This window comes from Eurytemora carolleeae, unplaced genomic scaffold, assembly GCF_000591075.1.
Source record: "Eurytemora carolleeae unplaced genomic scaffold, Eaff_2.0 scaffold1810, whole genome shotgun sequence".
Lineage (NCBI taxonomy): Eukaryota > Metazoa > Arthropoda > Copepoda > Calanoida > Temoridae > Eurytemora > Eurytemora carolleeae.
The window spans coordinates 1-23,156 of record NW_019397698.1 but is presented as its reverse complement, the minus strand read 5'-3'; the positions used below and the strand labels follow the sequence as shown (position 1 = coordinate 23,156).

The following is a 23,156-nucleotide window of genomic DNA, read 5'->3' as shown; positions in this document are numbered from 1 at the left end:
GGTTGAAAGTTGCTGAAATATCTGAAAACGGTTGTAAGCAAAAGGTTGCTGAAAAATCTTTAAATCAGCGGTTGAAAGTTAAAAGTTGCTGAAAAAAAATTTGCTGAAAAATTTTTATGAAAACAGTTGAAAGCAAAAAAGTTGCTGAAAAATCTTTAAAACAGTGGTTGAGAGCAAAAAGTTGCTGAAAAATTTGAAAACCAGCGGTTGAAAGGAAAAAAGTTGCTAAAAAGCTGAAAACGTTATTGATGAAAAATTATATTTCTTTTGGTTGAAAAAGTGCGATTTAGTGAGCAAATTGTAAATTTCTTCTTAATTTCTTATTCTGAACTGCGTAGAGTCTAGGCTAGATCTCAACCGCTGGTTCAACCGCTCCCGCTGAGTTTTTTTCTCCAAAGTATATATCATTCAAAAAAAATTTTAATTTTTTTTTGTCCACGAGCAACGCCGGGCCCTTCAGCCAGTATTAAATAAATACAAAAATATTAAAAATATTGTAGCTTACTATAAAAAGATGCCGAAAAAATGATGAATAACTATATTATGAATAACATATTTACCTAATAACCTGGCAAACCTCCAAGGTTTACGTGAAAGGGCCCAGGTTCCCTGGCACAGTTCTATAATCTGACCCCAGCTAGTCAGAGGTATAGTAGGAGGATGTTTCGTCTTTGCCTTAAAAGTAAATGTACAAAACAGTACTTTAAAAACTAATTAGTTCTCAGGTCAAAAAGGTTGATTTGAAGGCGCTGTCAGCGTAATTAGAGGTGGCTCTCCATATAAAGATGGCATGCCCAGTTTACAACGGTACTCTTAAAATCGTTGTCTGATCAAGTATGACTTAAATAATAGATATTCATGTTTTTGTTTATTTAAACTGTTTATTCTAATTTGTGTATTCTCTGCAAAGGTGATCTGCGCATTTCTTCCTTATAATAATCGATGGAGAAATTTACAGAAATGAAAATTTTTCTAGTAGAAAAACGACGGTATCTCCCATATTTTTAAGCAGTTTAAGGTTTCAAAATTATCTTTGTAAATCGGGCATTGCTATAGTTGCAGGAAGGGTCACTTAAAATTACGCTTGCAGTCCAGGGGGCGGAAACGTCATGTGTGTGTGTCTGTTCCAAAAGAGTGTATGTAAGTTTACAGTGCCGAAGGTGTGTAATGTAGGTATATACAGTACATACGAATCTTGGTATTTGTACAGTCTAGGAGAGTACATTTGTTTATTGTTAATTGTTCACTTAAAATAAGTTTAATATACATGTAGTATATTATTTATATATTTAAGTCAACACTATAAGCCAAATGTTCATGCAAAGAATATAACTTGATTAAAGTTTACAACAAATATAGTCGTTATTCAAGTTTAATTAATTTCCTTGACTGTAATCATGTTGTGTGTCTGTACCAAAAGAGTGTGTGTTAGTTTAACGTACTGGTCTGCAAAGCAGTGCGACTGGCTTTCTCATGCAAGACCAGTGCCATTTCCTTTCCCTTTATTCCTATTCCCTGTTGCAGTCCCTATATTTTGTTTCAGTATAAATTAAAACCTGAAAATTAGGAAATTGAATTCCTTGGTTTATATGTATAACGTAGCACAATAAACTAATAAACTGATTACCAGATGATGTTTGACCTCCGGAGTAATAGTTTGACCAGCAGCTAGCGCTGCGACTAGAAACACCCAGACAATATTGGTCTGTCGGCACAGTACACTACACAAACCCGCTAGGGAAGATAAGTTCCGCGTACCTGGAGATTACAGGATCAATCAATCAATTAATTAAAGCAAAAAATCAATTAATTAAATAAAAAACTCTAATCAAAGCGATTAACAAATAAATTATTCAAAAAAAGATTACAGGCTCAATCACATATGTCAACAAATCAACTAATCAAACCAATCAAACAACATACCAGCCTATCGGCCAACAATCTAGCCCCTCAATCAATCAACCAGACAACAAATCAATCAATCAATATCAATTAATCAACAAACTATGGTTCAGTTAAACAAAAAAAATCAATTAAATCATTTTTCTCTTTATTTATTGCCACAATTTGATAATTCATAATTCAAAATTGAGGGCTGATTAGAATTGAACTGGGTAAACTATAAGTTTTTATGCTAGATTGAATAACATATATATTAATGACTGAACCTGCCAGGTGTAGAGAATATGTGAGAAGAACCATTGTTGTGGAAACAGCATCAGTGTAGTAAAGGAAATTAAACATATAGAGAACTGGGAGAAGAGATAGGTTGAGACTGTTTAGTATAGCTAGGTTCGAGCTATACCCCTTAATTAAAATAAAGGTTACGACTAAATAAATTATATGTTTTTAACTGTGCATAATACATCGTATATTTCAAAAAATCTACTAAACCCTGCCTTCATTTAGGAAAAGATGTTTTACATTAATCTTCTTAAAATCAAAATTTGTTGAATATTGTAGTTTTCATTTTCTCTAGATTTAAACAAAATAAAGGGTTTTATTGATAACATAATAAAAAGTTCCATCATCGAGTAATATATTCAAATATAATATACCTTTTTACTATCATTTATAAAATAAAAATGATATTTTTCACAACAGCTATATAGAGTGCAATCTGTTAAGCAATTCAATTATAACACGAGAAAAAAAAACTCTTTTTCTGTCAGAGTGATAAGTTAACCCCACGGAACAGTTTGCCGGACAATATAAAGGAGACTAAATTCTTAAACGTGTTCAAGAACAGTTATGATAAACATAAAAATGTTGATCCATAAATAGTTTATGAAAATCCCGTTGCAGAATCCTTTTTTATTACCGAAATAATATCTAGGGGAGAAAACAAATCAATATAAAAATATTTAAGTGGAATTTTTAAACGTGGCAAATGCTTAGATTGAAAAGACACAATTCTAAATTTTACCTGTTTTTCCCCATGCAGTTGTGCAGTTATACAGTACACCAATGAGAGATTAATTAACCCAAACAGAACGTTTAAGCTTCTGTAAAAAAAATAATTGAAAGAAAAGATTGTTTTAAAACTCATAAGATAATGATAAAAATGCATATTAAAGTGTGTGACCAGCAATGTATAGTGGTTAATTGAGTATGCCGTATTGTGGACAAATTTACTAGGAGTCATTTGAAAGAAAAATATAAAACATTTCTACGATATATATTGTATATTTACTGAGTTTAAGTGCAATGTCGACGTTCAAAATCATGACCTTGAGTTGGTACGTTTTTAGAATTGGTCTTTTTTAAATTATTAATTTTTGACGACAAAAAGTAAAGTAAAATTTTACAGTAAACTAATTAGATGTTTGGGAACATATTTCTCAAAAGAAATTTGTCAATAAATCAATGTTAGAATCAATTATTTTGTATTTATCATTATATTGAATTTCTTATTTTCTATGAATTTGTATTTTTATTTTCTTAACCTGTTCCTGAACAACTAATTAGTTAACTGTAGAATTTTATTTACATTTTTGTCGCCGTTATTATGACCATTTCTTTAATATTTACCGATTTTTTAACAAAAGACGAATTTTCAAATTATTTTCCTTTTTTTATTTTTATTTTATGTTTAAACTGGATGAACTATTCAGAGATAAAGTTATTTTTGATAATCTCTATTTTCTTAACAGTTTTGATTTGGGTTTTAAGAGCAAAGTTTTTTCTTTGCAGTTTTTGGTTGATATTTTGCCTCTTGAAGGAAGCGAAAATGTTGCGGATCCAACGGATCCAGATCCTAAGCACCGGATCCTATAATACCTAAGATTCTGAGTACTACAGGAGTTTATATCCGGAGGTTCTCTTGTTAAACTAGCTGCCAGGGAGTTCAGCGGAGAGATTATTCCAACTACAAGTCATTCAAACATTTAAGCATTCACTCAAGCATTCAAGCATTCACTCAAGCATTCATTCAAGCATTCAAGCATTCATTCAAGCATTCAAGCATTCATTCAAGCATTCATTTAAGCAATCATTCAAAATATCATCTAAGTATTCACGCATTCATTCAAGCTTTCTTTCCGGCATACTTTCAAGCATTTATTCAAGCCTTCCTACCAGCATAATTTCAAGCATTCATTCAAGCATTCAAGCTTTTATTCAAGCAATCATTAAGCATTTAATCATTAAAAATTTATTCAAGCATTCATTCAAGCATTCAATCAAACATTTAATCAAATATTCAAGCAGTCATTCAAGCATTCATTCACGCATTTATTCAAACATTCATTCAAGCATTCATTCAAGCATTCAATTAAGCATTCATTTAAGCATTTAAGCTTTCATTCAAGCATTCATTTAGGAATTGATACAAGTATTCAACCATTTATTCAGACATTCATCCTAGCATTCAAGCATTTATTCGTTCGGCCATTCAGCCTTGAGAGCATTCATTCATCAGTAAAATGCCAGAAAGAAAATTACAAACACAGTAGTTACAAACAATTAACCTGAACACTAATTATTTATATGCTTGATTTGCCTGAGATTAAGTAAAGTCCAGGCAGGGTGGTAATCTTGGAATCCCAAGCAGTAAAGTTCCCCAAGCAATACTGCTGAGCCTGTTTAAATTAAGGATTATAAAAAAATTATCAAAAATTGTTCATGAAATTATAGTTTATACTTTATATTTAGTGGATTTAACGAACTCAAAATTCATCTCATTCATTTAATATGGCTAGGATAACTTCGAGAAAAAGAAAAACTATTCGTTGTCAATTGTCAGCCAAACAGAAACAAATACCCATTTTGATTTCTAATAAAAATAAAAATGAAAGACCTGTGGAATATGGAATATTTCGTCCATGTATGGATCTGGAACAGAAACATTCACAAGATTACCTAAACAAATTTAAATTCCATCAAAATTAGGCGGATATTTGGAAAATAGGGGAAGTTCTAAAATATAAATTAATTCGCAGGGGCGTACGAGGGGGGGGGGGGGCTCTTTTAATATTACATCTGCATGCATTTCCCTTCCCCAGGCAATCTACATTCTGCATTGCATTGCATTGCACTCAGCCAAACTAAAAGATTAAGAAAAGAAATAAAATATATTCTGATTCACAACAATACCCTTCAAAGCTTTGTCTGATCAAGTATTGCATTAAATATCCATGTGTCCCATTTTGAAAACTGATTAGTTTTATTTCTGGTTTCTCTACAAAAGTGACTCGTGCATTTCTTGCTCCAGAAACGATGGAGAAATGAAGGTTTCAAAGGAACATGGGACATGCCACTCTTTATATGGAGAGTCACTTAAAATTACGCATATTTTTCATTTAAGTATAATTACATCGTATAAAAAAATACTTTAAAATTTCACTTTAGCCTTTAACTAAAAAGGTTTCATTAAAAAAGCTTTAATCAATACTGACTGCCTTCAGTGTAAATATATATTTGATATCATGATTTATAAACCAATATGTATCGATCCTATGAAAATATAGATATTATTTTAGAAACGTTTCCATCTCTATTTTTCATCCCTTGGAGCTTATACACTGAAGTATTTAGAGGGATTGACTGTTGAGTACACTTAAGAAAATTACATAAATCATTTCTTAAAACTTGTAATATGGCAGTGTGTATATGATCGAGTAGTTTGGATAGTTAAAAAAGGTAGGGGGGCACAAAAAAAATTGCCATGGGGGCAAAATGTGCCCCCCCCCCACACACAAATGCTCTCGTACGCCCCTGTTAAGCAGTCTTATATTTTTTTTTAATACGATCGTCACCCTAACACCTTAGAACTCTTATTAAAATTGCCTAGAAAACGGGTTCAAGACCCCCCCCCCCCCCACCACCTCTCTACTTTCAATGTTTTAAAACGTACAAAAGCACATCATATGGCCACCGTACGATGTGTGCAAACCGCGGCGCTTGGCCCCATTTAGCCTGTGCTTGCCTCATTTTCTTAACTTGACCCTCTTACAGAAATAATAAAAATTGGGGTCTGTCCTAGTGAACGATTTTTGGACCCCCTGTTCTGTAGGAAATTACCAAAATTGATTATTAGTTGGATATTTGTTCTTAAATAGATGCAGCCCCAATTTTTTCTATAAATAAAATTACCTACAACTGACAGACAGGCTGAAAAACAAGCCAAACTGAACAGAAATAAGCTCATTTTTACATATGTATCATTTCTTTCTAAAATATAAATAAATCTCATTAATCATCAACCTTGTAATATTGCATTAAAATTCAAAGTGCAGCGTCCTATATGACTTATTTTACACATAAGTCCACTCCAAAAAAATAGCTTTAACAGATAGGTATTCCTAAACGTATATAAATTTACAATTAGCGAAAGTAAATCTATTTTTATTTATTTTTACAGCAAAATCGCCCTAGCTGACTGTTTACAAGCTGAGTTCACCTTAGTTCCAACTTTCAAGTTCAACATCAAAGAATTGAAGTCTGAAGAACAAGCGAGCCCTTATTTATAAACGGTATTACTCATCTTGATTATCTACAGTTTAGTTTCACGCCTAAACGACCCCAACGCCCAAGTGTAACGGATCTTTTCTTCAATTAAGGATTTTTAAAACTTGATACACCGAATCCACCATTAGAATGAGGATTGCTGACCGATTTCAAAATCTAATTACACCACGTACACTACACATTACACAACTCACACAACCCTTAACACCCCCCTACACAACTCACACAACTCCTAACACCCATTTACAGAACTTCTTACACAACTCATAACACCCCTCTACATAACTACTTACACCCCTCTAGACAGCTCCGATCCTTACACCGCCGCTCTACACAACTACTTATACTAGTACTACTTCACACTTAACTCCTTACACCACTCGACACAGCTCCTTAAATCCCTCTACACAACGAACACAACTCTGCACACCCCTTTACACTACACACCACCTTACATCCCTCTGCAGAAATCATTACATCCCTCTACACAACTCCTTTCACTCCACTTCTTACACAACTTGTGACACCCCTCTATACACCTACACAACTCTTTACACCTCTCTACACAACTCCTTACTACACCTCCTGCAGGCTGCACCCCTCTACACCTACACAACTCTTTAAACCTATCTACACAACTACTACACCTCCTGCAGGCTGCACCCCTCTACACCTACACAACTCTTTAAACCTATCTACACAACCCCCTACTACACCTCCTGCAGGCTGCACCCCTCTACACCTACACAACTCCTTAAGCCTATCTACACAACTCCTTCCTATACATCCTGCTGCACCCCTCTACACCTACACAACTCCTTAAACTCTACACAACTCCTTACTACACCTCCTGCAGGCTGCACCCCTCTACACCTACACAACTCTTGAAAACTCTCTACACAACCCTTGAAAACTCTCTACATAACTCATTACAACACCTCCTGCAGGCTGCACCCCTCTAAAAAACATAGGCAAAAAACGCAGAATAAACATAATAATGCCTTCTAACTACGATTTCTTGAAAGTGTCTCACAAATTCCATTTTTACCTAAATTTCGATAGCCCAACCCAAGGTTAATATTTACAAACCTTCTAAACTGAAAATAATGTTGGATTACAATATTTATTTAGAACCTGGTATAAACGAAGATTATAAAATGCAATTCTTTGGTACAATGTGGTTCATAATCTTCTTATTTAACAAACTACGAATTATTAAATGTTTAAAGATTTGTTAAATAGTTTCTTTATGTTGTACATAGGTTGATACAACTTTAGTACAACCGACTTAATCCGGTCCTTCATCAGTACTGCTACTGGCAAACTATTTTAAAAAAATTAGCTTTCCAAGTATTAACCGGNGGGTGAACTTTAAGAAAAAATTATGCCTGTTAAACCGATCATTGATCAATTTTCATAGATTTAAAAAATATACAATGAACAATTAAGACTTCTATGTGACAGGATTCAGTTTATAAGTCGGATAAAACATTTTGAAGATTATGAACAACAGAGAAGCTCTTCACGATACATAAGAACAGAAACGAGTAAAAAATACAAGGGAAGGAATGCACAAATATTCATAAAATCAGGCTTTAGGCCAATTGTTTACAAAGCATACAAAAAGACATATAGGCGAAAGCATGTTTACAATAATGCATAACTCCCCCTCTCCCACCACCCCTGAGGATTAAAGTTTAAAATATTATCAATATTTACGACTGACTAGACAATTCATGACATTCAGTTTTGAGTGTGTAACAGCAGTGTTATAATTTGAGAACTTGAAATATTTCTATTTTTAAAATAAAATTATTGCTTTGTAATTTTAGATCTGTAATAGTCAAAGATTCATGAATATACAAGATTATCAGCTACTTATTAAATTAAGCTGCCTTGTTTATTTACATGGTGTCCCAAAAAAAACTTAATTTATTTTTAAAAATCGTAATGTAAATTTTACTGCATGCATATATTTCCAATTTGATGGATTTAAAATTTGGATAAAAAGTATTTGGGACACCTCGGATCTTTTCTTGTATCAGCCTAGGCATGAAAATTCAAGCCAAATGCTTTGCTACAAATCAAAACAGAATTCAACAGAGTACACATCCTTGTACATATTATGCCTAATGTTGTACTGATTATTCATGTTTGGTACATACATCCACATAGACATGTTTTGGTTTCATTCTAGAAATTGCATAAATTTGGGGGGGAAATTTTTGTTTTAGATTTTAAACACGGGTCATTTTTTCAAAAAATGCAAGTGATACAGTTTAATTTGTTTGGGGAATGCTTAGATTTTCCCTTTGTTTTGTTTTCTCATGAAATGGAATAGAGTTGTGACAAGGCAACATAACACCATAAAACATGGGCTGAAGGTAACTATAGTAGAGCTTCTGGTTATCATAAATATTAAAGGAACTGTCAAACAATCAGTTAGGGAGGTTTTAATTTAAAGATTGCAATAAAAAAATCACATCTGAAAAACTATGGAATAGAATGAGAAATTTTTTTATGCCAATTTCTAATCAAATTGTTGACAATTCCTTTAAATATTTAGTTAGTCTATTTCTAAATATTGTAAGAAGGGATTTTTTTTGAGAAGGGTTAGTTGACAAACCTTATTCTACAATGAAGGGAAGGAAAAGGACATATTCTGAGAAACAGAAGATAAAATAAAAATATTTAAAATGTGAATATAAATATAAAATTGATATAGGTAATATTGAGTTAAACATTGCAATCTCCCGAAACCAAGTTTCACAATTTGTAAATAAGAAATGAGACTTTTTTCTTTCAGTAAAAGACCCAATAATAAATGCCTTGCATCATACATCAAATGTATAATTTGAATAATAAGAGAGCGAGAAAGAGAGATCTTTAATTAGATCTAGTCAAGAGAGTCCAAAGTTTGGATATTTTTCACAAAATCACGTCACAACATAAATAAATTGATCACTTGAAAAACCTGGAAGAATAATGTTTATGTACAACTGTACAACTGTACTTGAAGTTTACCAGGTGTAAAGCCTGTTATTGTTTTTACTACGTCACGTAGCTGTAAGTGAAGGTTATAAATAAACCTTTGAAAATAATGCGAATGGATTGTGTACAATACATTAGTACGGTGTACATTAGTTGCTGGAAGAAGTTGTACTTACTACTACTAGTTCAGGGTAACTGTATTATAGTACTATTATGAGAGCTGCATGTACAGACGGGAAATCATGTACTTAATTAATAAATTAATGTAAACAATGAACAGGTGCAGTGAGTTGGTGTTCATATATCCAATGTAACACATACACTAACCACTGTAGACTTGAAGGTTGATTTAATGTAGAGCTAGATTTTGTGTACTGTACAACTAGATACTGTATACTGTACAGCTAGATGTTGTCTACTGTACAGCTAGATGTTGTCTACCGTACTGCTATATGATGTACATTGTACAACTAGATGAAACTGTGAAGCTAGATTTCACTGTATACTGTAAATCTACTCCATGTACTGTGGTTGTGAGGTGATATTGAAGTCCTCAAACATATGAGCGAGAAATTCAAAGGTCGGGCGCTTGTACGGATCAGTCTTCCAACATTCAAGCATTATCTGAAAAATATTTCATTAAAATCTACCAAAACAAACGTTATTTAAAAAAATGCGGGAAAATTTCTTGAATAACTTTTGGGGGAAAATGCAAATAAAGTTACCTAAAGGAAACCTACAAATTTGACATTTTATATTGACAGGAGTTTCTTTAAAGTTGCTAAATTACCTTATATACATTGGCTTGTGCAGCAACGACCTCCTTTGGGTGTGTTTTAGACTCCGGGTACACAATATGCACTGGTTGAGCCATCCTGTATCCTCTCTCAACCTGCTCTATTGTCTCACGGTTGTTCATTCCTGATAAAATTTTGCGATAAAATTCAATGTCAAATTATAATCATAAAAAATGATAATACTACAATTTAAGATTATTTATCAAGTATCATCATTATGTAACCTAAGTTGTTGGGGAGGTTAAAATGATTTACTATCTTATTTCTTGTTAACTTGCTTTCAATGATTTCACTTATCTTTGACAAAATAGACGAAAAACTTATCTCTGGAAAAGAGAGAAAAATTGAAAACTAAAAATAAAGAAACTGAAAAATATTTTATCATAATTTCTTTGACGGATAGTTTTAATAATCCAATTATTAACCAGAACATTTGTTAAAACAAAATCAAAATTATTACAAATGTATAAATAAAAAATTAAAAATTAAAAATTAAAATTATTACATTATCTATATAATAAAGATCTTCGCAATCTTTAGTATTATACTAAAGATTGTTAGAACAATTTTACAAAATAGATAAAATGTAAGGGAAATAAAAAAGATAATGATAAAAATATATACCCGGATATGGAACCTGTCCGTATGTAAAGAGTTCCATGAGAAGAATACCGTAGGACCAAACATCAGACTTTACTGTAAATTTTCCAAACTGTATTGCCTCAGGAGCAGTCCACTTTACAGGGAACCTGGCTCCCTAAATATTTTACAAGATTATTGATAATTTACAGAGAACTTGGCTCCCTAAATATTTTACAAGATTATTGATAATTTACAAAGAACTCGGCTCCCTAAATATTTTACAAGATTATTGATAATTTACAGAGAACCTGGCCCCCTAAATATTTTACAAGATTATTGATAATTTACAGAGAACCTGGCTCCCTAAATATTTTACAAGATTATTGATAATTTACAGAAAACCTGGCTCTCTAAATAGTTTAATAGGTTAATACAGATAATTTAAAGGAAACCTAGCTCCCAAAATAAAAAAGATAATTTACAGAGAACGTGGCTCCCTAAATAGTTTAATAGGTTAATACAGATAATTTAAAGGAAACCTAGCTCCCAAAATAAAAAAAGATAATTTACAGAAAATCAAGTCTTTGCAAAAAAGGGCAATTAGAGCAGTAAATAATAGTTCATTTAAGGCACATTCAGATCCAATATTTTTCAGATTAGAACTCCTAAATCTTGATGATACATATAAACTAGGTGTTCTATCTTGCATAAATACTTTTATGAAAACCTTCCAGCTTCCTTCCAGGATATGTTTAATTCTTTAGCTGAACCAAATAGAACAAAATCATATAAACTTGAACGAGTTCTCTTTAAAACCCTAGAATGTTTTCCCTCTGCCTTATTTCCAAAAATATGGAATTCGATTGAATTAGAGCTTAAAGAAACTAAATCTGCAAAATCGTTTAAAAGAAAAGTCGTCAAGATCTATTTAGATAGTTATGCAAATTATATCTGTAAAAAAAAAACTGTGTATCATGTGGATAAACTTAGTCTTTACTATCTTCTTCACCCTCTAGTTCATAAACATGATTCTAATAACTTATGTTACCCTCTGTTCCAACCCTTACGCTGAGTATCCTCCCTTTTCTTTATACTCCCTCACCTCCTCCTTACCTTTTACCTGATTTATTATCATTCTTATGTTTAAAATGTACAATGTACATTGTTTTTATCTGCAATTCTCATTCGTTTATAGTGGGCCAACCAATTAAAACAACCTACTCTGGTTAGGCGGGTCCAAAATACATAGTAAATTGTGATTTTTTTATTTGTATTATCTCGTGCTTTGTAGTTGAATAAAAATATGAAATATGAACTTGGCTCCCTAAATAGTTTAATAGGTTAATACAGATAATTTAAAGGGAACCTAGCTCCCAAAATAAAAAAGATAATTTACAGGGAACCTAGCTCCCTAAATATTTTACAAGATTATTGATAATCTACAGAGAACCTGGCTCCCTAAATAGTTCACAGATTAATAAAGATAATTTACAGAGAACCTGGCTCCCTAAATAGTTTACTAGGTTAAAAAAGATATTTTCCAGGGAACCTGACTCCAAAAGTAGTTTACTAGGTTAATAAATATAATTTACAGAGAACCTGACTACCTAAATAGTTTACACGGCTAATAAAGATAATTTACAAGGACCCTAGCTCCCTAACTAGTTTACAAGATTAATATAGATAATTTACAGGGAACCTAGCTCCCTAAATAAAAAAGATAATTTACAGGGAACCTAGCTCCCTAAATAGTTTACAAGGTTAATAAAGATAACTTCCAGGGAAACTGACTTCCAGGGAAACTGACTCCATAAGTTGTTAACTAGGTTAATAAAGATAATTTACAGAGAACCTGGCTCCCTAAATAGTTTACACGGCAATAAAGATCAGGTACAGGGAGCCTGGCTCCCTAAATAGTTTACTGGGTTAATAAAGATAATTTCCATGAAACCTGGCTCCATAAATAGTTTACAAGAATAATAAAGATAATTTACATTTCAGGGAACCTGGCTCACAAGGTTAATAAAGATAATTTACAGGGACCCTGGCTCCCTAACTAGTTTACAAGGTTAAAAAAGGGAGTGCTCTACTTTACAGGGCACACAGCTTCCAAAATTGATCAAACAAAATTAGCAATGGAAGTGTGATCAACTTTCCTTAAGCTTCTTACATAGTATACAGGGTTATAAAGGAAGTGCTCCCCACTTCACAAGGAACCCAGCTTCCTTATTCTTATATCAAGGTTACCAAGGGAGTGTAGCCCACTTTTAAGAGAAACGATCTTCCTGGGAAGTTTAAATTTTTTTAAAAAAGGGACTACTTACACATTAAAAAACAAAAAGTCAGCAACCAACAAATAAAATAAAGGTGTATTAACCTGATGTGCTGAGTATTCGTTATCTACAATAACCCTGGCAAGACCAAAGTCTGCCACTTTGGCAATCAAGTTCTCTCCGATGAGAACATTACGAGCTGCTAGATCTCGATGGATTAGTCCTTTACGCTCCAAGTGTGCCATACCACTAGCAACCTAATATATTTTAAAATAAAGCTAGCATTTTTTCAAATTTTTTCCACATGAAACGTATTTAAATGGAATACTGAATGTTTGGGTTGAGACTGTAAAAGTAAAATCCCCCCCCCCACCCACCCATTTAAAGAGATGCAGGATTCAGAACGGTTCCCTTAAAACCTTTATCCGAGCGTATAAAATCTCCGTACATTTGATCTATAAAGTATTAAATTCTTTCAACTTACCATGCTGGATTTTTTCAGACAGTTTTACAGAGAAACCACAATTTTAAAACCATAAATTTTAAAATAAAAAAGCAAGAATATCTAAAAAAATTTAGAAAGGGTCTCATTGTGAATAAAGAATTCACTACTTAAAAAGAGGGTAACTAGCTTGAAACTAAGTTTGAACTTTAGAAACTTCAGTTCATACGTATTTAAGATTTATTCAGATTTTATTTTTGATATCAGCGTATTTTACAATCAAAATTATACTTAAACTAATATTTTTCTATAAATGTGAATTTGCATATATTTATTGATAAAAGAACGCATTAAAGAAGGATAACTATTCCAGGAGGAGGATGAATTTACACTAGGAAAAGGGTAATCAAAGTTTTCCTCATATAAGCTAACTAAAAACATTTGACAGCTTTTTCAATTGCAAAAAGGACGCATATTTACGAACGTAATTATTTGGACGCACTATTTTTAGTTAACACTCACTATCGAAACGCATGATACACATTTTAATACAATTAAACCTGGGAACTCACCTGTGCCGCAATGGATATATGAGAATCAAAGAGAAGTTTCCCTCCTCCTTCCGCTTCCTTCCTCAAGAAGTCCAAGAGGGCACCGTTGCACATATACTCGGTGATGATGAAGAAGGGCTCCTGCTCGGTACACACCGCGTACATAGCAACAAGATGAGGGTGAGAAAATTTCTTCATGATCTCAGCTTCCTATAAAAGAAAATATCATAAAGCAAAATTTGAAAACTTGATCGAACATCTATATCTCTCCAACGTTTACTTTCAAACCAAATATTCGAGTAAGCCTTATATAGAGTAGATGAGTATTGAGTAAGCCTTATATAAAGTAGATGAGTATTGAGTAAGCCTTACATAAAGTAGATGAGTATTGAGTAAGCCTTATATAAAGTAGATGAGTATTGAGTAAGCCTTATATAAAGTGATATCATTCACTTTATTATAATGTAAAAACTGAATAGTGAAAATTGTCATTCCAAAACTTAAGGGACTTTTTGTAACAACTATGAAAGTGAACATCTCCGAATCGACCAAATCAGAGATGGTCTATTATGGAGTCGGTCCCTTTTGTTTTGAAGAAAATAATAGATGTAAATAGATGGGTTAACACGGAAATAGGCATGAAGATTTAAAAAAAAAATAATGTTAATAATTTACATTACAAAAAGATAAAAATATGCGTCTTTAAAAAAATCAAGATTGTCAATATATTGTTAAAAACAAATAAATAGTACCTGAAGGAATGCCTCTGGAGACATTGTGTTTGGTTTCAATGTTTTAACCGCTACATCCAGCCGACCCTGCCACTGCGCCTTCCAAACCTCACCGAAATTACCCGCGCCCAGCTTTCGTAACAACGTAATCTGCGACTTGGGAATCTCATACTGATCCCTGGTAGCGTATTCAAGGGCGTTACTCCGGCCCTCCTTGGGGGTGGGTTTAGGACAAGGTTTGGTCAGCTGACAACATAATCCTTTACAAAGAGCAGTCTGATATCCTTTGACTAATTCAGGTAATGAAGCGAAGGTTTGCCGCGTTGTTATATAATAACCTCGGTTAGCGTCTAAAGGTTTGATTTTGTAATGTTTCACGTGATAACTCCGCTCCTGGTCCCAGTCCTTTATACTCAGTGCGAATCCACCAGGATTTTGTTCAGACTCGCGGATTAAGAAAACACCTCGCGCATTTGTGTGCGCCATTAGGTATTCCTCTGCAGTTCGTCGGCTGATTTGTCCGCAAAACCATCTAAATAGCACGTTTTATTTCTATTTAGCAAATTTCTATAATGGTCTCATTTAGAAGTTTTGAAAAATTTTATTTTTGCGTATGATCAAAGTTGCCTGTAAAATTTGTAGCTTTGATCATATCTGCAAGCTCCATGTGTTTTTTAATCGATCATCATCACAAAATATATCCTCTTGATGCATATCGAAACAAAGCCTATCAAATCCAAACATATCAAACAACAAAATGTCAGACAACAAATATATATAGTCGCAAAATTTTAATGGTTCATTAAAACTGAAAATTAAGATTTGGTTGTGAAATGTTTTGTATTTTGTTATAGTTTCACATGATAGTAATTAGTAGATAGATATTATCTTATCTATCTTAATATGTTTTGATTCGATAGATTTTGTTTAGAGTGTTTCGTTGGGATATGTTTAGTACCTCAGAGTCAACTTACAAGTTTTATTGTTTAATTCCGTGACTTTCATACCCATAAAAACAAACTTTTTACCCAAAATGTTGAATTCAATAAAGTTTTGAGACCTAGGTATCATGTAAAAGGGGAAACAAATTCCATAGCAGGGAGGGGGGGATTATGTTTTCTGAAAAAAATTAACACCCATCAAACATATTTAAACTTACTCTTCCGACTCTATTGAGCTCTGGAGAGCGACGTAGTTTCTGGGTATATGTCCTGTCTCCCCTGTACCAAGGTGCCTAGACACCCACCAGTCAGGATCAGTATCATCTAAGATCTCCATCTGGTCACCCTGAACACAAATATTTATGCATCTCTGTCTGATCACCCTGAACACACTTTTATATCTCCATCTGATCACCCTGAACACAAATCTGTAAAAATCTCCTTCTGGTCACACTGAACAAAAATACATATAACTCTACATCTGGTCACCCTAAATACAAATATTTAGAAATCTCTTTATGGTCACCCTGAACAAAATTATTTATAAATCTCCATCTGGTCACCCTGAACAGAAATATTTAGAAAATCTCCATCTGGTCACCCTGAACACAAATATTTAGAAAATCTCCATCTGGTCACTATGAACACAAGTAAATTTCCAGCTGGTCACCCTGAACAGAAATATCAAGAAATATCAATCTTGTCACCCTGAATACAAATATTTAGAAGATCTCCATCTGGTCACCCAGAATACAAAAAAATTTTCCATCTGAACACAAATATTAACAAATCTTTATCTGAAATTTACTGAAATATATTGAGTTACTGTGCGATATTCTAACTAATTCCGTATTCCAAAAAATGATTCAAATATTCCGATTTTCCCGAAAATTCTGTTACCTTGTTAAAGCTCATATCTCCGAACTCTGAGCCCTGGTATGTATACAGGGCCACCACTATCCGCCCTTTCAAGTTACTAAAAAAAGTATCATAAAAAATGTTATTAAAAAAGATAAAAATTTTCAGATAAGTTATCAAATGTTGTAATTACTTATTAATGTAAGATATTTAAAAAAAATGAAAAATTGGCAAGTTCTTGCATACTTTTTAACTTTCTATTTTTATTTAATTGGATCTGGGAAGTGAACGATGTTTTCATGAGGGGGGGGGGGTATATTTCAAGAAAAACTTTACCCATGCCCTGACGGACATACAATGTAATGTTTGAAAAAATGTTCATCTTAGCTAGTCTTACCCCATTCGACTAGGCTGCGCCGGAACTGGTAGGACCGGGACGGACGCCGCTCCATGGCTGGGGGACTGCCCAGTCGACAGCTGCGTCCTGTATCCATTCTTCTTCCCGTTGTCCTGTTTGTCCTGGGCCCTGATACGATCCGTCCTACTGTTGTCAGGACGGAAATCGTTAGATTGATTATTCCCCATTACGCTAGGTTTGCCAGCATCTAAATATTGAAGGGACGATTAACGAAATTATAAATAATTTTGTATTTTTTAAGAAAGTGCCATCAATGATTCACATTCAACAATGAGCCCCAACAAACTGTGAGAAAGACGATATTCATGCAGTCTTGAGTGTAGTTGATATAAAGCAAACAGATATATGCTTCTCATTGTAAATCTTTAACACATCTAATTCATACGTTCTAATTTTGTCCCATCCAACAAGATAATTGAAAGACAACATGACAAGAATGTGAAACTAATTCATACAACCAAAAAGTACTATATAAGTGAAAATAGAAAAAAAGGCAAAAATTAATTTATGAAGAATTAAGTTTGTAAATAACTTCCAACGTCATCATGGATTATCTTTTGACTTGAAAGCCCAAATAATTAAAGAAACACAAAAAGAACCCTGTATTTTTGGTTTATTTTAATTTATTGACAAGCTTCCTACAATTTGTTATAGTGATGCATTTGTAAAAAATAATTCCCCCAAAAAATAAAGTAAGATGTGTGACACCCAGTACGACAATTTATCTGTGAAAAACATGCAGAAAGAAAATTGCACAATAAAATATAAGCAAGGAAATACAAACTTTCCCTTTTTATTTGAATTTTGATTATGCTTAGGATCCATTTAATTTTGATGCGGATCCGGATCCTGGATTCGCACTGGAAAAAAATGGATACGGATCCGGATCCAGGTCATTCTTTACTAATTTACTGAATTTTTTTAACAAACATTTTTTTAAATTTTTTTGTTTTATTTTTTTCGCATATTTTTATCCTAAAACTTGATAAATGAGGAAATTTTTATAATCTCTCTTTTTTCAAAAATTCAGCCTTGGGGAGTATAAAAGTTTTTTTTGCCGTTTTTGGTTGATATTTTACCCCTTGGATCCGGATCCAGGAAGCCAAAATCTTACGGATCCAACGGATCCGGATACCAAAGCACTGGCATTGGAACTGTTCACAATGGCAGATTTTTAATCTTTAGATATTTACACAATTATTTTCGGCAAGACATTGGGAGCACATTCTTGCTGATCTGTTCAGTATTACAAGAGTTTGTTTGGTAGAAATGTTCTTGATATTCAAACGGAGAATAAAGATATCTCGACAATCATATGCAATGGATCGTCAACGGCTGGACCGTAAGTGAATATTTATTTCGACATTTAAAGAAGGGTATGATGTTAACCGTACAGGTTTACACTGATCAATAATTTATGAGATATTTCTGCTTTTAAAAAAATTGGTTATTTTGAACTGTGGTTTCTCTTTAAAGTGACGTGACTAGATCATTTCTGCTTCTTTAATGCAAATTATCAGAAACACTTTTAAATCCAGAAAAATTTAAATATTCCCCCCCCCCCCTCATTTTTTGGTCAGATAAAGGTTAAAGAGTACTGTTGTGAATTTGGCATGCATAGTACATACCCCTCTTTACAGGAAGGTACTTAAAATTTGGACGTGCACTGCAGTAAACAAGTATGTTATTAATCAATTTAAAATGAGTCACCTAATTCTTTATCAGTGCTGGCACAATTTCCCATACTTAAGAGACAAACCAAAGTCTAGCTCATCTCCGGGTAGAGCTGGCAGCTGGGTAAGTATAAAAAAAGACCCGGAGTAAGAAGCTAGTGAACCCGACAACCCAGAGAACCCAACCCGTGCAAACCAGTAGAGTGCATGTCTAGAATATATACAGTGTACAATTGGAGATTAATTGTTACTAACGTTACTAATTGATCCGGCAGTTAACAAAAAGAAAATAAACGTAAGTGGGAGGGTCCAAAAATCGTTATTTATGACATACGACCCAGGAAAATACCAACAATTAGAAATATCCCATTAAAAAAAAGAAAAAAAACAGTTCCCATAACCATCACATTCACAAGGAGAGAAATATTACAAAATATTACCTTTTCCAATTCCATGTAAAGAGTTTTTTAAAGTCACTATTTGTTATATTTCACTAAACTATGGCAGTTTCACATGGATTATATAAAGCGTATTAGTCATAAATTTAGCTAAATGAAAAAGTACTACATATTATTTTCTGAAATAAATAAGATGTTAGAAAAGATTTAAACCTTAAGCTGTAAAAAAACATTTAATCCTTTGTTAAAAAAAACACCTGAATAAAAGTTTTTTTAACATTAATGCAAACAATTTCAGTCGGTCGCGAAAAATTTCACAAACTTATTATACATTCCTAAAAATCAAGAAAACTGTATTTTTATTCAGATTTCTCGGCGAAAATACCCCCAAGAAATTTTTCTTTATTTCTATTTTCTGACATTGAGATTCATTACAGACTCGTTCCGAAGCGGCTTCGGCTTCGATCTGAGAAACTGCGTAGAATTTAAGCTCACAAGTTCGACATTCAATTATTACTCCGTAGAATCATCATAGTTAATTAGTCTCCCTAAAGTTTTTAATTTATTTTCGAATACCATAGACACTTTTTTACTCAGTAATAGCAAGTTCTTAAATATAAGTGCTCATTTTTTATCTTTTCCAAAATTCCCTCTTAATCTCAATTCTCTCTATATAGTAGAAATTCATACACGGCCAATTCACTCAATTATAACCCAATATCACCATTCATCAATCCTCTCCATCTGTCCTACTCTAGTAATTATCTATATTCTCTCGACCGTCCTATATAGTGTATTGTTATCATCCATCATCTCCATCCGTCTTAATCTAAGTAATTATATTCTCTCCATCAGGGGCGTACGAGGGCTTTTGTTTAGGGGGGGCACAATTTGCGCGCGTAAGCGCGCAAAAAAAAATTTTTGGTCACCCCCCTTGGCAACATTGGTCCCCCCCTTAAAAAACCCCTTTTTTGAAAAAATATTAATACCTTTTTTAAATTTTTTTTGCCCCCCCCCCTCTCCCACCTGGACTTATTTTGTTCACCATAAAAATANCGCCCCCCCCTCTCAGGTACTAGGGGAGGGCGCGCGCCCGGCCGCCTCCCCCCTAGTTGCGCCTCTGCTCTCTGTCATAGTACATCTTGTGTAAAGATGTACTAACATACTAACTTGTATTAACAGTGAATTTAGACAAATCCTCAATCTTTGTCATTGTCAGGTGTTACTTTCTAAACGTAGTTTCCTTTTAATTTTGTATTTTTGGAACTCCCAGGGGGGGGCAAGAGAACTACTTGCCCCCCTAGGTACACCACTGTGCCTGACCTGAGGAAGGGAAATGCAAGCAGATGTAATATTAAAAGAGCCTCCCCCATGGATGCCCCCCGTCAGCCTATCAGGGGGGGCACGCGTAGAGGGGGGCGGGGGGGCGCGGCCCCCCCCCTCGTACGCCCCTGCTCTCCATCCGTCCTACTCGTCCTACTCTAGTTATATTAACTATCCTTTCCATCCGCCTATATTCTAGTAATTATATATCCTCTCCATTCAATCAACCATAACTCTAGTAATTGTCTACCCTCTCCATCCGTCCTACGTCCTTCTCTAGAATTATTATCTTTGCTCTCGACCTTCCTACTCTGTAGTTTTTCAGTGGCGTACAGAGCATTTTTAAAGGGGGTTATACCCTAAACATATTAATAATATAAGTAACAATATCGCTCCGCTCCCTGGGGCAATAGTTGGTAATTTTTTGTTAAAAACTGTGATTTATTGCGATTTCAATTGCGAGAGCAGTTCAATTTTTACCAGAAATAACACAGTTCTGAGTGGGAATCGGCTTTAAATCTATCTATTTATCCATCTATCTATCTGATATCCTAACCTGGTTTTATCTTTCCTCTCCATCCGTCTCAACCTGGTTTTAGCTCTCCTCTCCATTCGTCCAAACCTATGGTTTTATCATAACCTTTGCATTGGTCTAAACCTGAATTAAACTATTCCATTCGTCCAAACCCCGTTTTATCTATCCACTACACCGGTCCCAACCTATATTGTCTAACCTTCGATCCATCCATCTCTGCCCAAATCCCTGGTTTTATCTATCCATTACACCGGTCCGGGCGGTCCCAACCTATTTATTGTCTATCCTTTCCATCCATCTCTGTCCAAATCCCTGGTTTTATCTATCCATTACACCGGTCCCAACCTATATATTGTCTATCCTTTCCATCCATCTGTCCAAATCCCTGGTTTTATCTATCCTCTCCATACATCCCAACCTTGGTTACTTAATACTTAATCCTCTCACTCTGTCCCGACTCAATTATTATCTATCCACTCAATATACAGTTCCAACCGGTTTTATCTATACTCCCCATCCATCATATGCTCTCCTTTCATCCCCACCTGGTTTCATCTATCCTCTTAAATCGCACCACTCCTGTTTTTATCTATGCTCTCCATCCGTTCTTAAACCTAGTTATTAACTTTCCTTCCTGCATCTATCGCAATCTGGTTTTATCTATACTTTTCATTCGTCCCCACCAGGTTTTATCTATCCTCTCCAATCATCCCAATCCAGTTTTATTTATACTCTCCTTTTGTCCCAACTTAGTTATTAATTATCTATTCACTCCATACGTTTCAACCTGGTTTAACAATGCTCTCAATCCATCCCAGCCTGATTTCATCTAAATGCTCTCCATCCCTCCCAACCTGGTTTTATCTATTCTCTCCGTCCATATATCCCAACCTAGTTTTATCTATTCTATTCTTAATCCATCGCCCGGTTTTATCCAAGGAGAATTGAATAGAAAGAGGGGGCGATAAGGTTTCCGTACACTTTGCTCTGACGTTTTTGGACTGCTGAAGAAATGGTTTTTGCGTAACAACAATAATAAAGGTTGTAAACAATAACACAAATGATAGAAAGACATCTAGCGCATCTCTGGCGTATAGATGAAGATTCACCGTACACTAACTCATGTTTGTTTACATTAGATCGGCTGCCTTTGTTATTGTTGTTACGCAAAAACTAGTTCTTGAGCAGTCCAAAAACGTCACAGCAAAGTGTACAGAAACCTTTTTCGCCCCCTCCTTCTATTCAATTCTCCTTGGTTTTATCATAACCTCTACATGCCATCGGTGCTATGGAAACACCTCAACACGGAAACGTCTCAACGCGGAAATGCCTCAAAAACCGGTTTTGAGGAATTTCCGTTTTTTGGGGGGAAATCCCTCAAAACTGGAAAATGTTGAGGGATTTCCGAATATTTTTGAGGCGTTTCCTAATATTTAAAGTTGAGGTGTTTCCTCTTTTTTTTTGAGGCGTTTCCGTTTTTTGAAAAAAGTTTTAAACTTTATTTTGTTGAGGCGTTTCCTCTTTTTTTGAGGCGTTTCCGTTTTTTTGAGGCGTTTCCGTTTTTTGAAAAAAGTTTTTAAACTTTATCTTGTTGAGGCGTTTCCTCTTTTTGTTGAGGCGTTTCCGTTTTTTTAGACGTTTCCTCTTTTTCTTTGAGGCGTTTCCGTTTTTTTTGAGGCGTTTCCGTTTTTTGAAAAAACTTTAAAACTTTATTTGTTGATGCGTTTCCTCTTTTTAAATTGAGGCGTTTCCGTTTTTTATAAAATTTTTAAACTTTATTTGTTTCAAAAATCTTTCCCCCTTTCCAAAATAATTAATCTCCTCCCAGAAATTAAACACCATGAGGTTTCAAAGAAATAGGGATTATAAAAAATGAGAAAAACAATTTATAGGGTTTTAAGGGTTTTAATTGCTGAATTTTTGGGTAAAAACTAAAAATAATTAAAAATGATGAAAACTTGCCTGTTGTAATGCATCCAATTTATCTTTTTTGGTAATTTCCTAGAAAACGATTTTCCAAAACTCGTAAACTAGGACGGACCCATCTTTTCTTTTTTGATTATCAATTTGATTCAATTCAATAGACGGCGTTTCTATTTAAGTTATAATTTCTAACAAAGTTATTTAAAAATGTGGTGGATTCTCATTTGAAATTGAACTACTCCCGTTTGAACT

General features: G+C 33.9%; 2 protein-coding genes across 8 annotated transcripts; both read right to left on the bottom strand.

The window, feature by feature from the left end:
- Positions 1–59: 59 nt before the first annotated feature.
- On the bottom strand, positions 60–6,167 carry LOC111715534 (putative Dol-P-Glc:Glc(2)Man(9)GlcNAc(2)-PP-Dol alpha-1,2-glucosyltransferase). The gene is made up of 9 exons (XM_023490872.1): positions 6,094–6,167; positions 4,799–4,860; positions 4,502–4,580; positions 3,781–3,868; positions 2,927–3,005; positions 2,169–2,307; positions 1,628–1,758; positions 561–675; positions 60–88 (listed from the first exon to the last, which is right to left on the bottom strand). Exons 1-9 carry the CDS (start codon positions 6,146–6,148, stop codon positions 60–62), a joined length of 777 nt encoding a protein of 258 aa, XP_023346640.1. The 5' UTR covers positions 6,149–6,167.
- A 1,410-nt stretch (positions 6,168–7,577) lies between these two features.
- LOC111715535 (tyrosine-protein kinase Src64B) lies at positions 7,578–19,298 on the bottom strand. Of its 7 annotated transcripts, XM_023490874.1 has the most exons (13): positions 19,166–19,298; positions 18,763–18,936; positions 17,032–17,239; positions 16,677–16,752; positions 15,995–16,122; positions 14,857–15,367; positions 14,126–14,314; positions 13,216–13,368; positions 10,881–11,013; positions 10,250–10,380; positions 9,095–10,083; positions 7,980–8,895; positions 7,578–7,633 (listed from the first exon to the last, which is right to left on the bottom strand). In XM_023490874.1, exons 2-11 carry the CDS (start codon positions 18,794–18,796, stop codon positions 9,973–9,975), a joined length of 1,674 nt encoding a protein of 557 aa, XP_023346642.1. In that variant the 5' UTR covers positions 18,797–18,936; positions 19,166–19,298; the 3' UTR covers positions 7,578–7,633; positions 7,980–8,895; positions 9,095–9,972. The 7 variants fall into 7 exon arrangements, with proteins under 7 accessions (XP_023346642.1, XP_023346644.1, XP_023346645.1 ...); XM_023490876.1 differs by lacking the exon at positions 7,980–8,895 and having other exon boundaries at positions 7,578–7,792; XM_023490877.1 differs by lacking the exon at positions 7,980–8,895 and having other exon boundaries at positions 7,578–7,660.
- Positions 19,299–23,156: the final 3,858 nt, after the last annotated feature.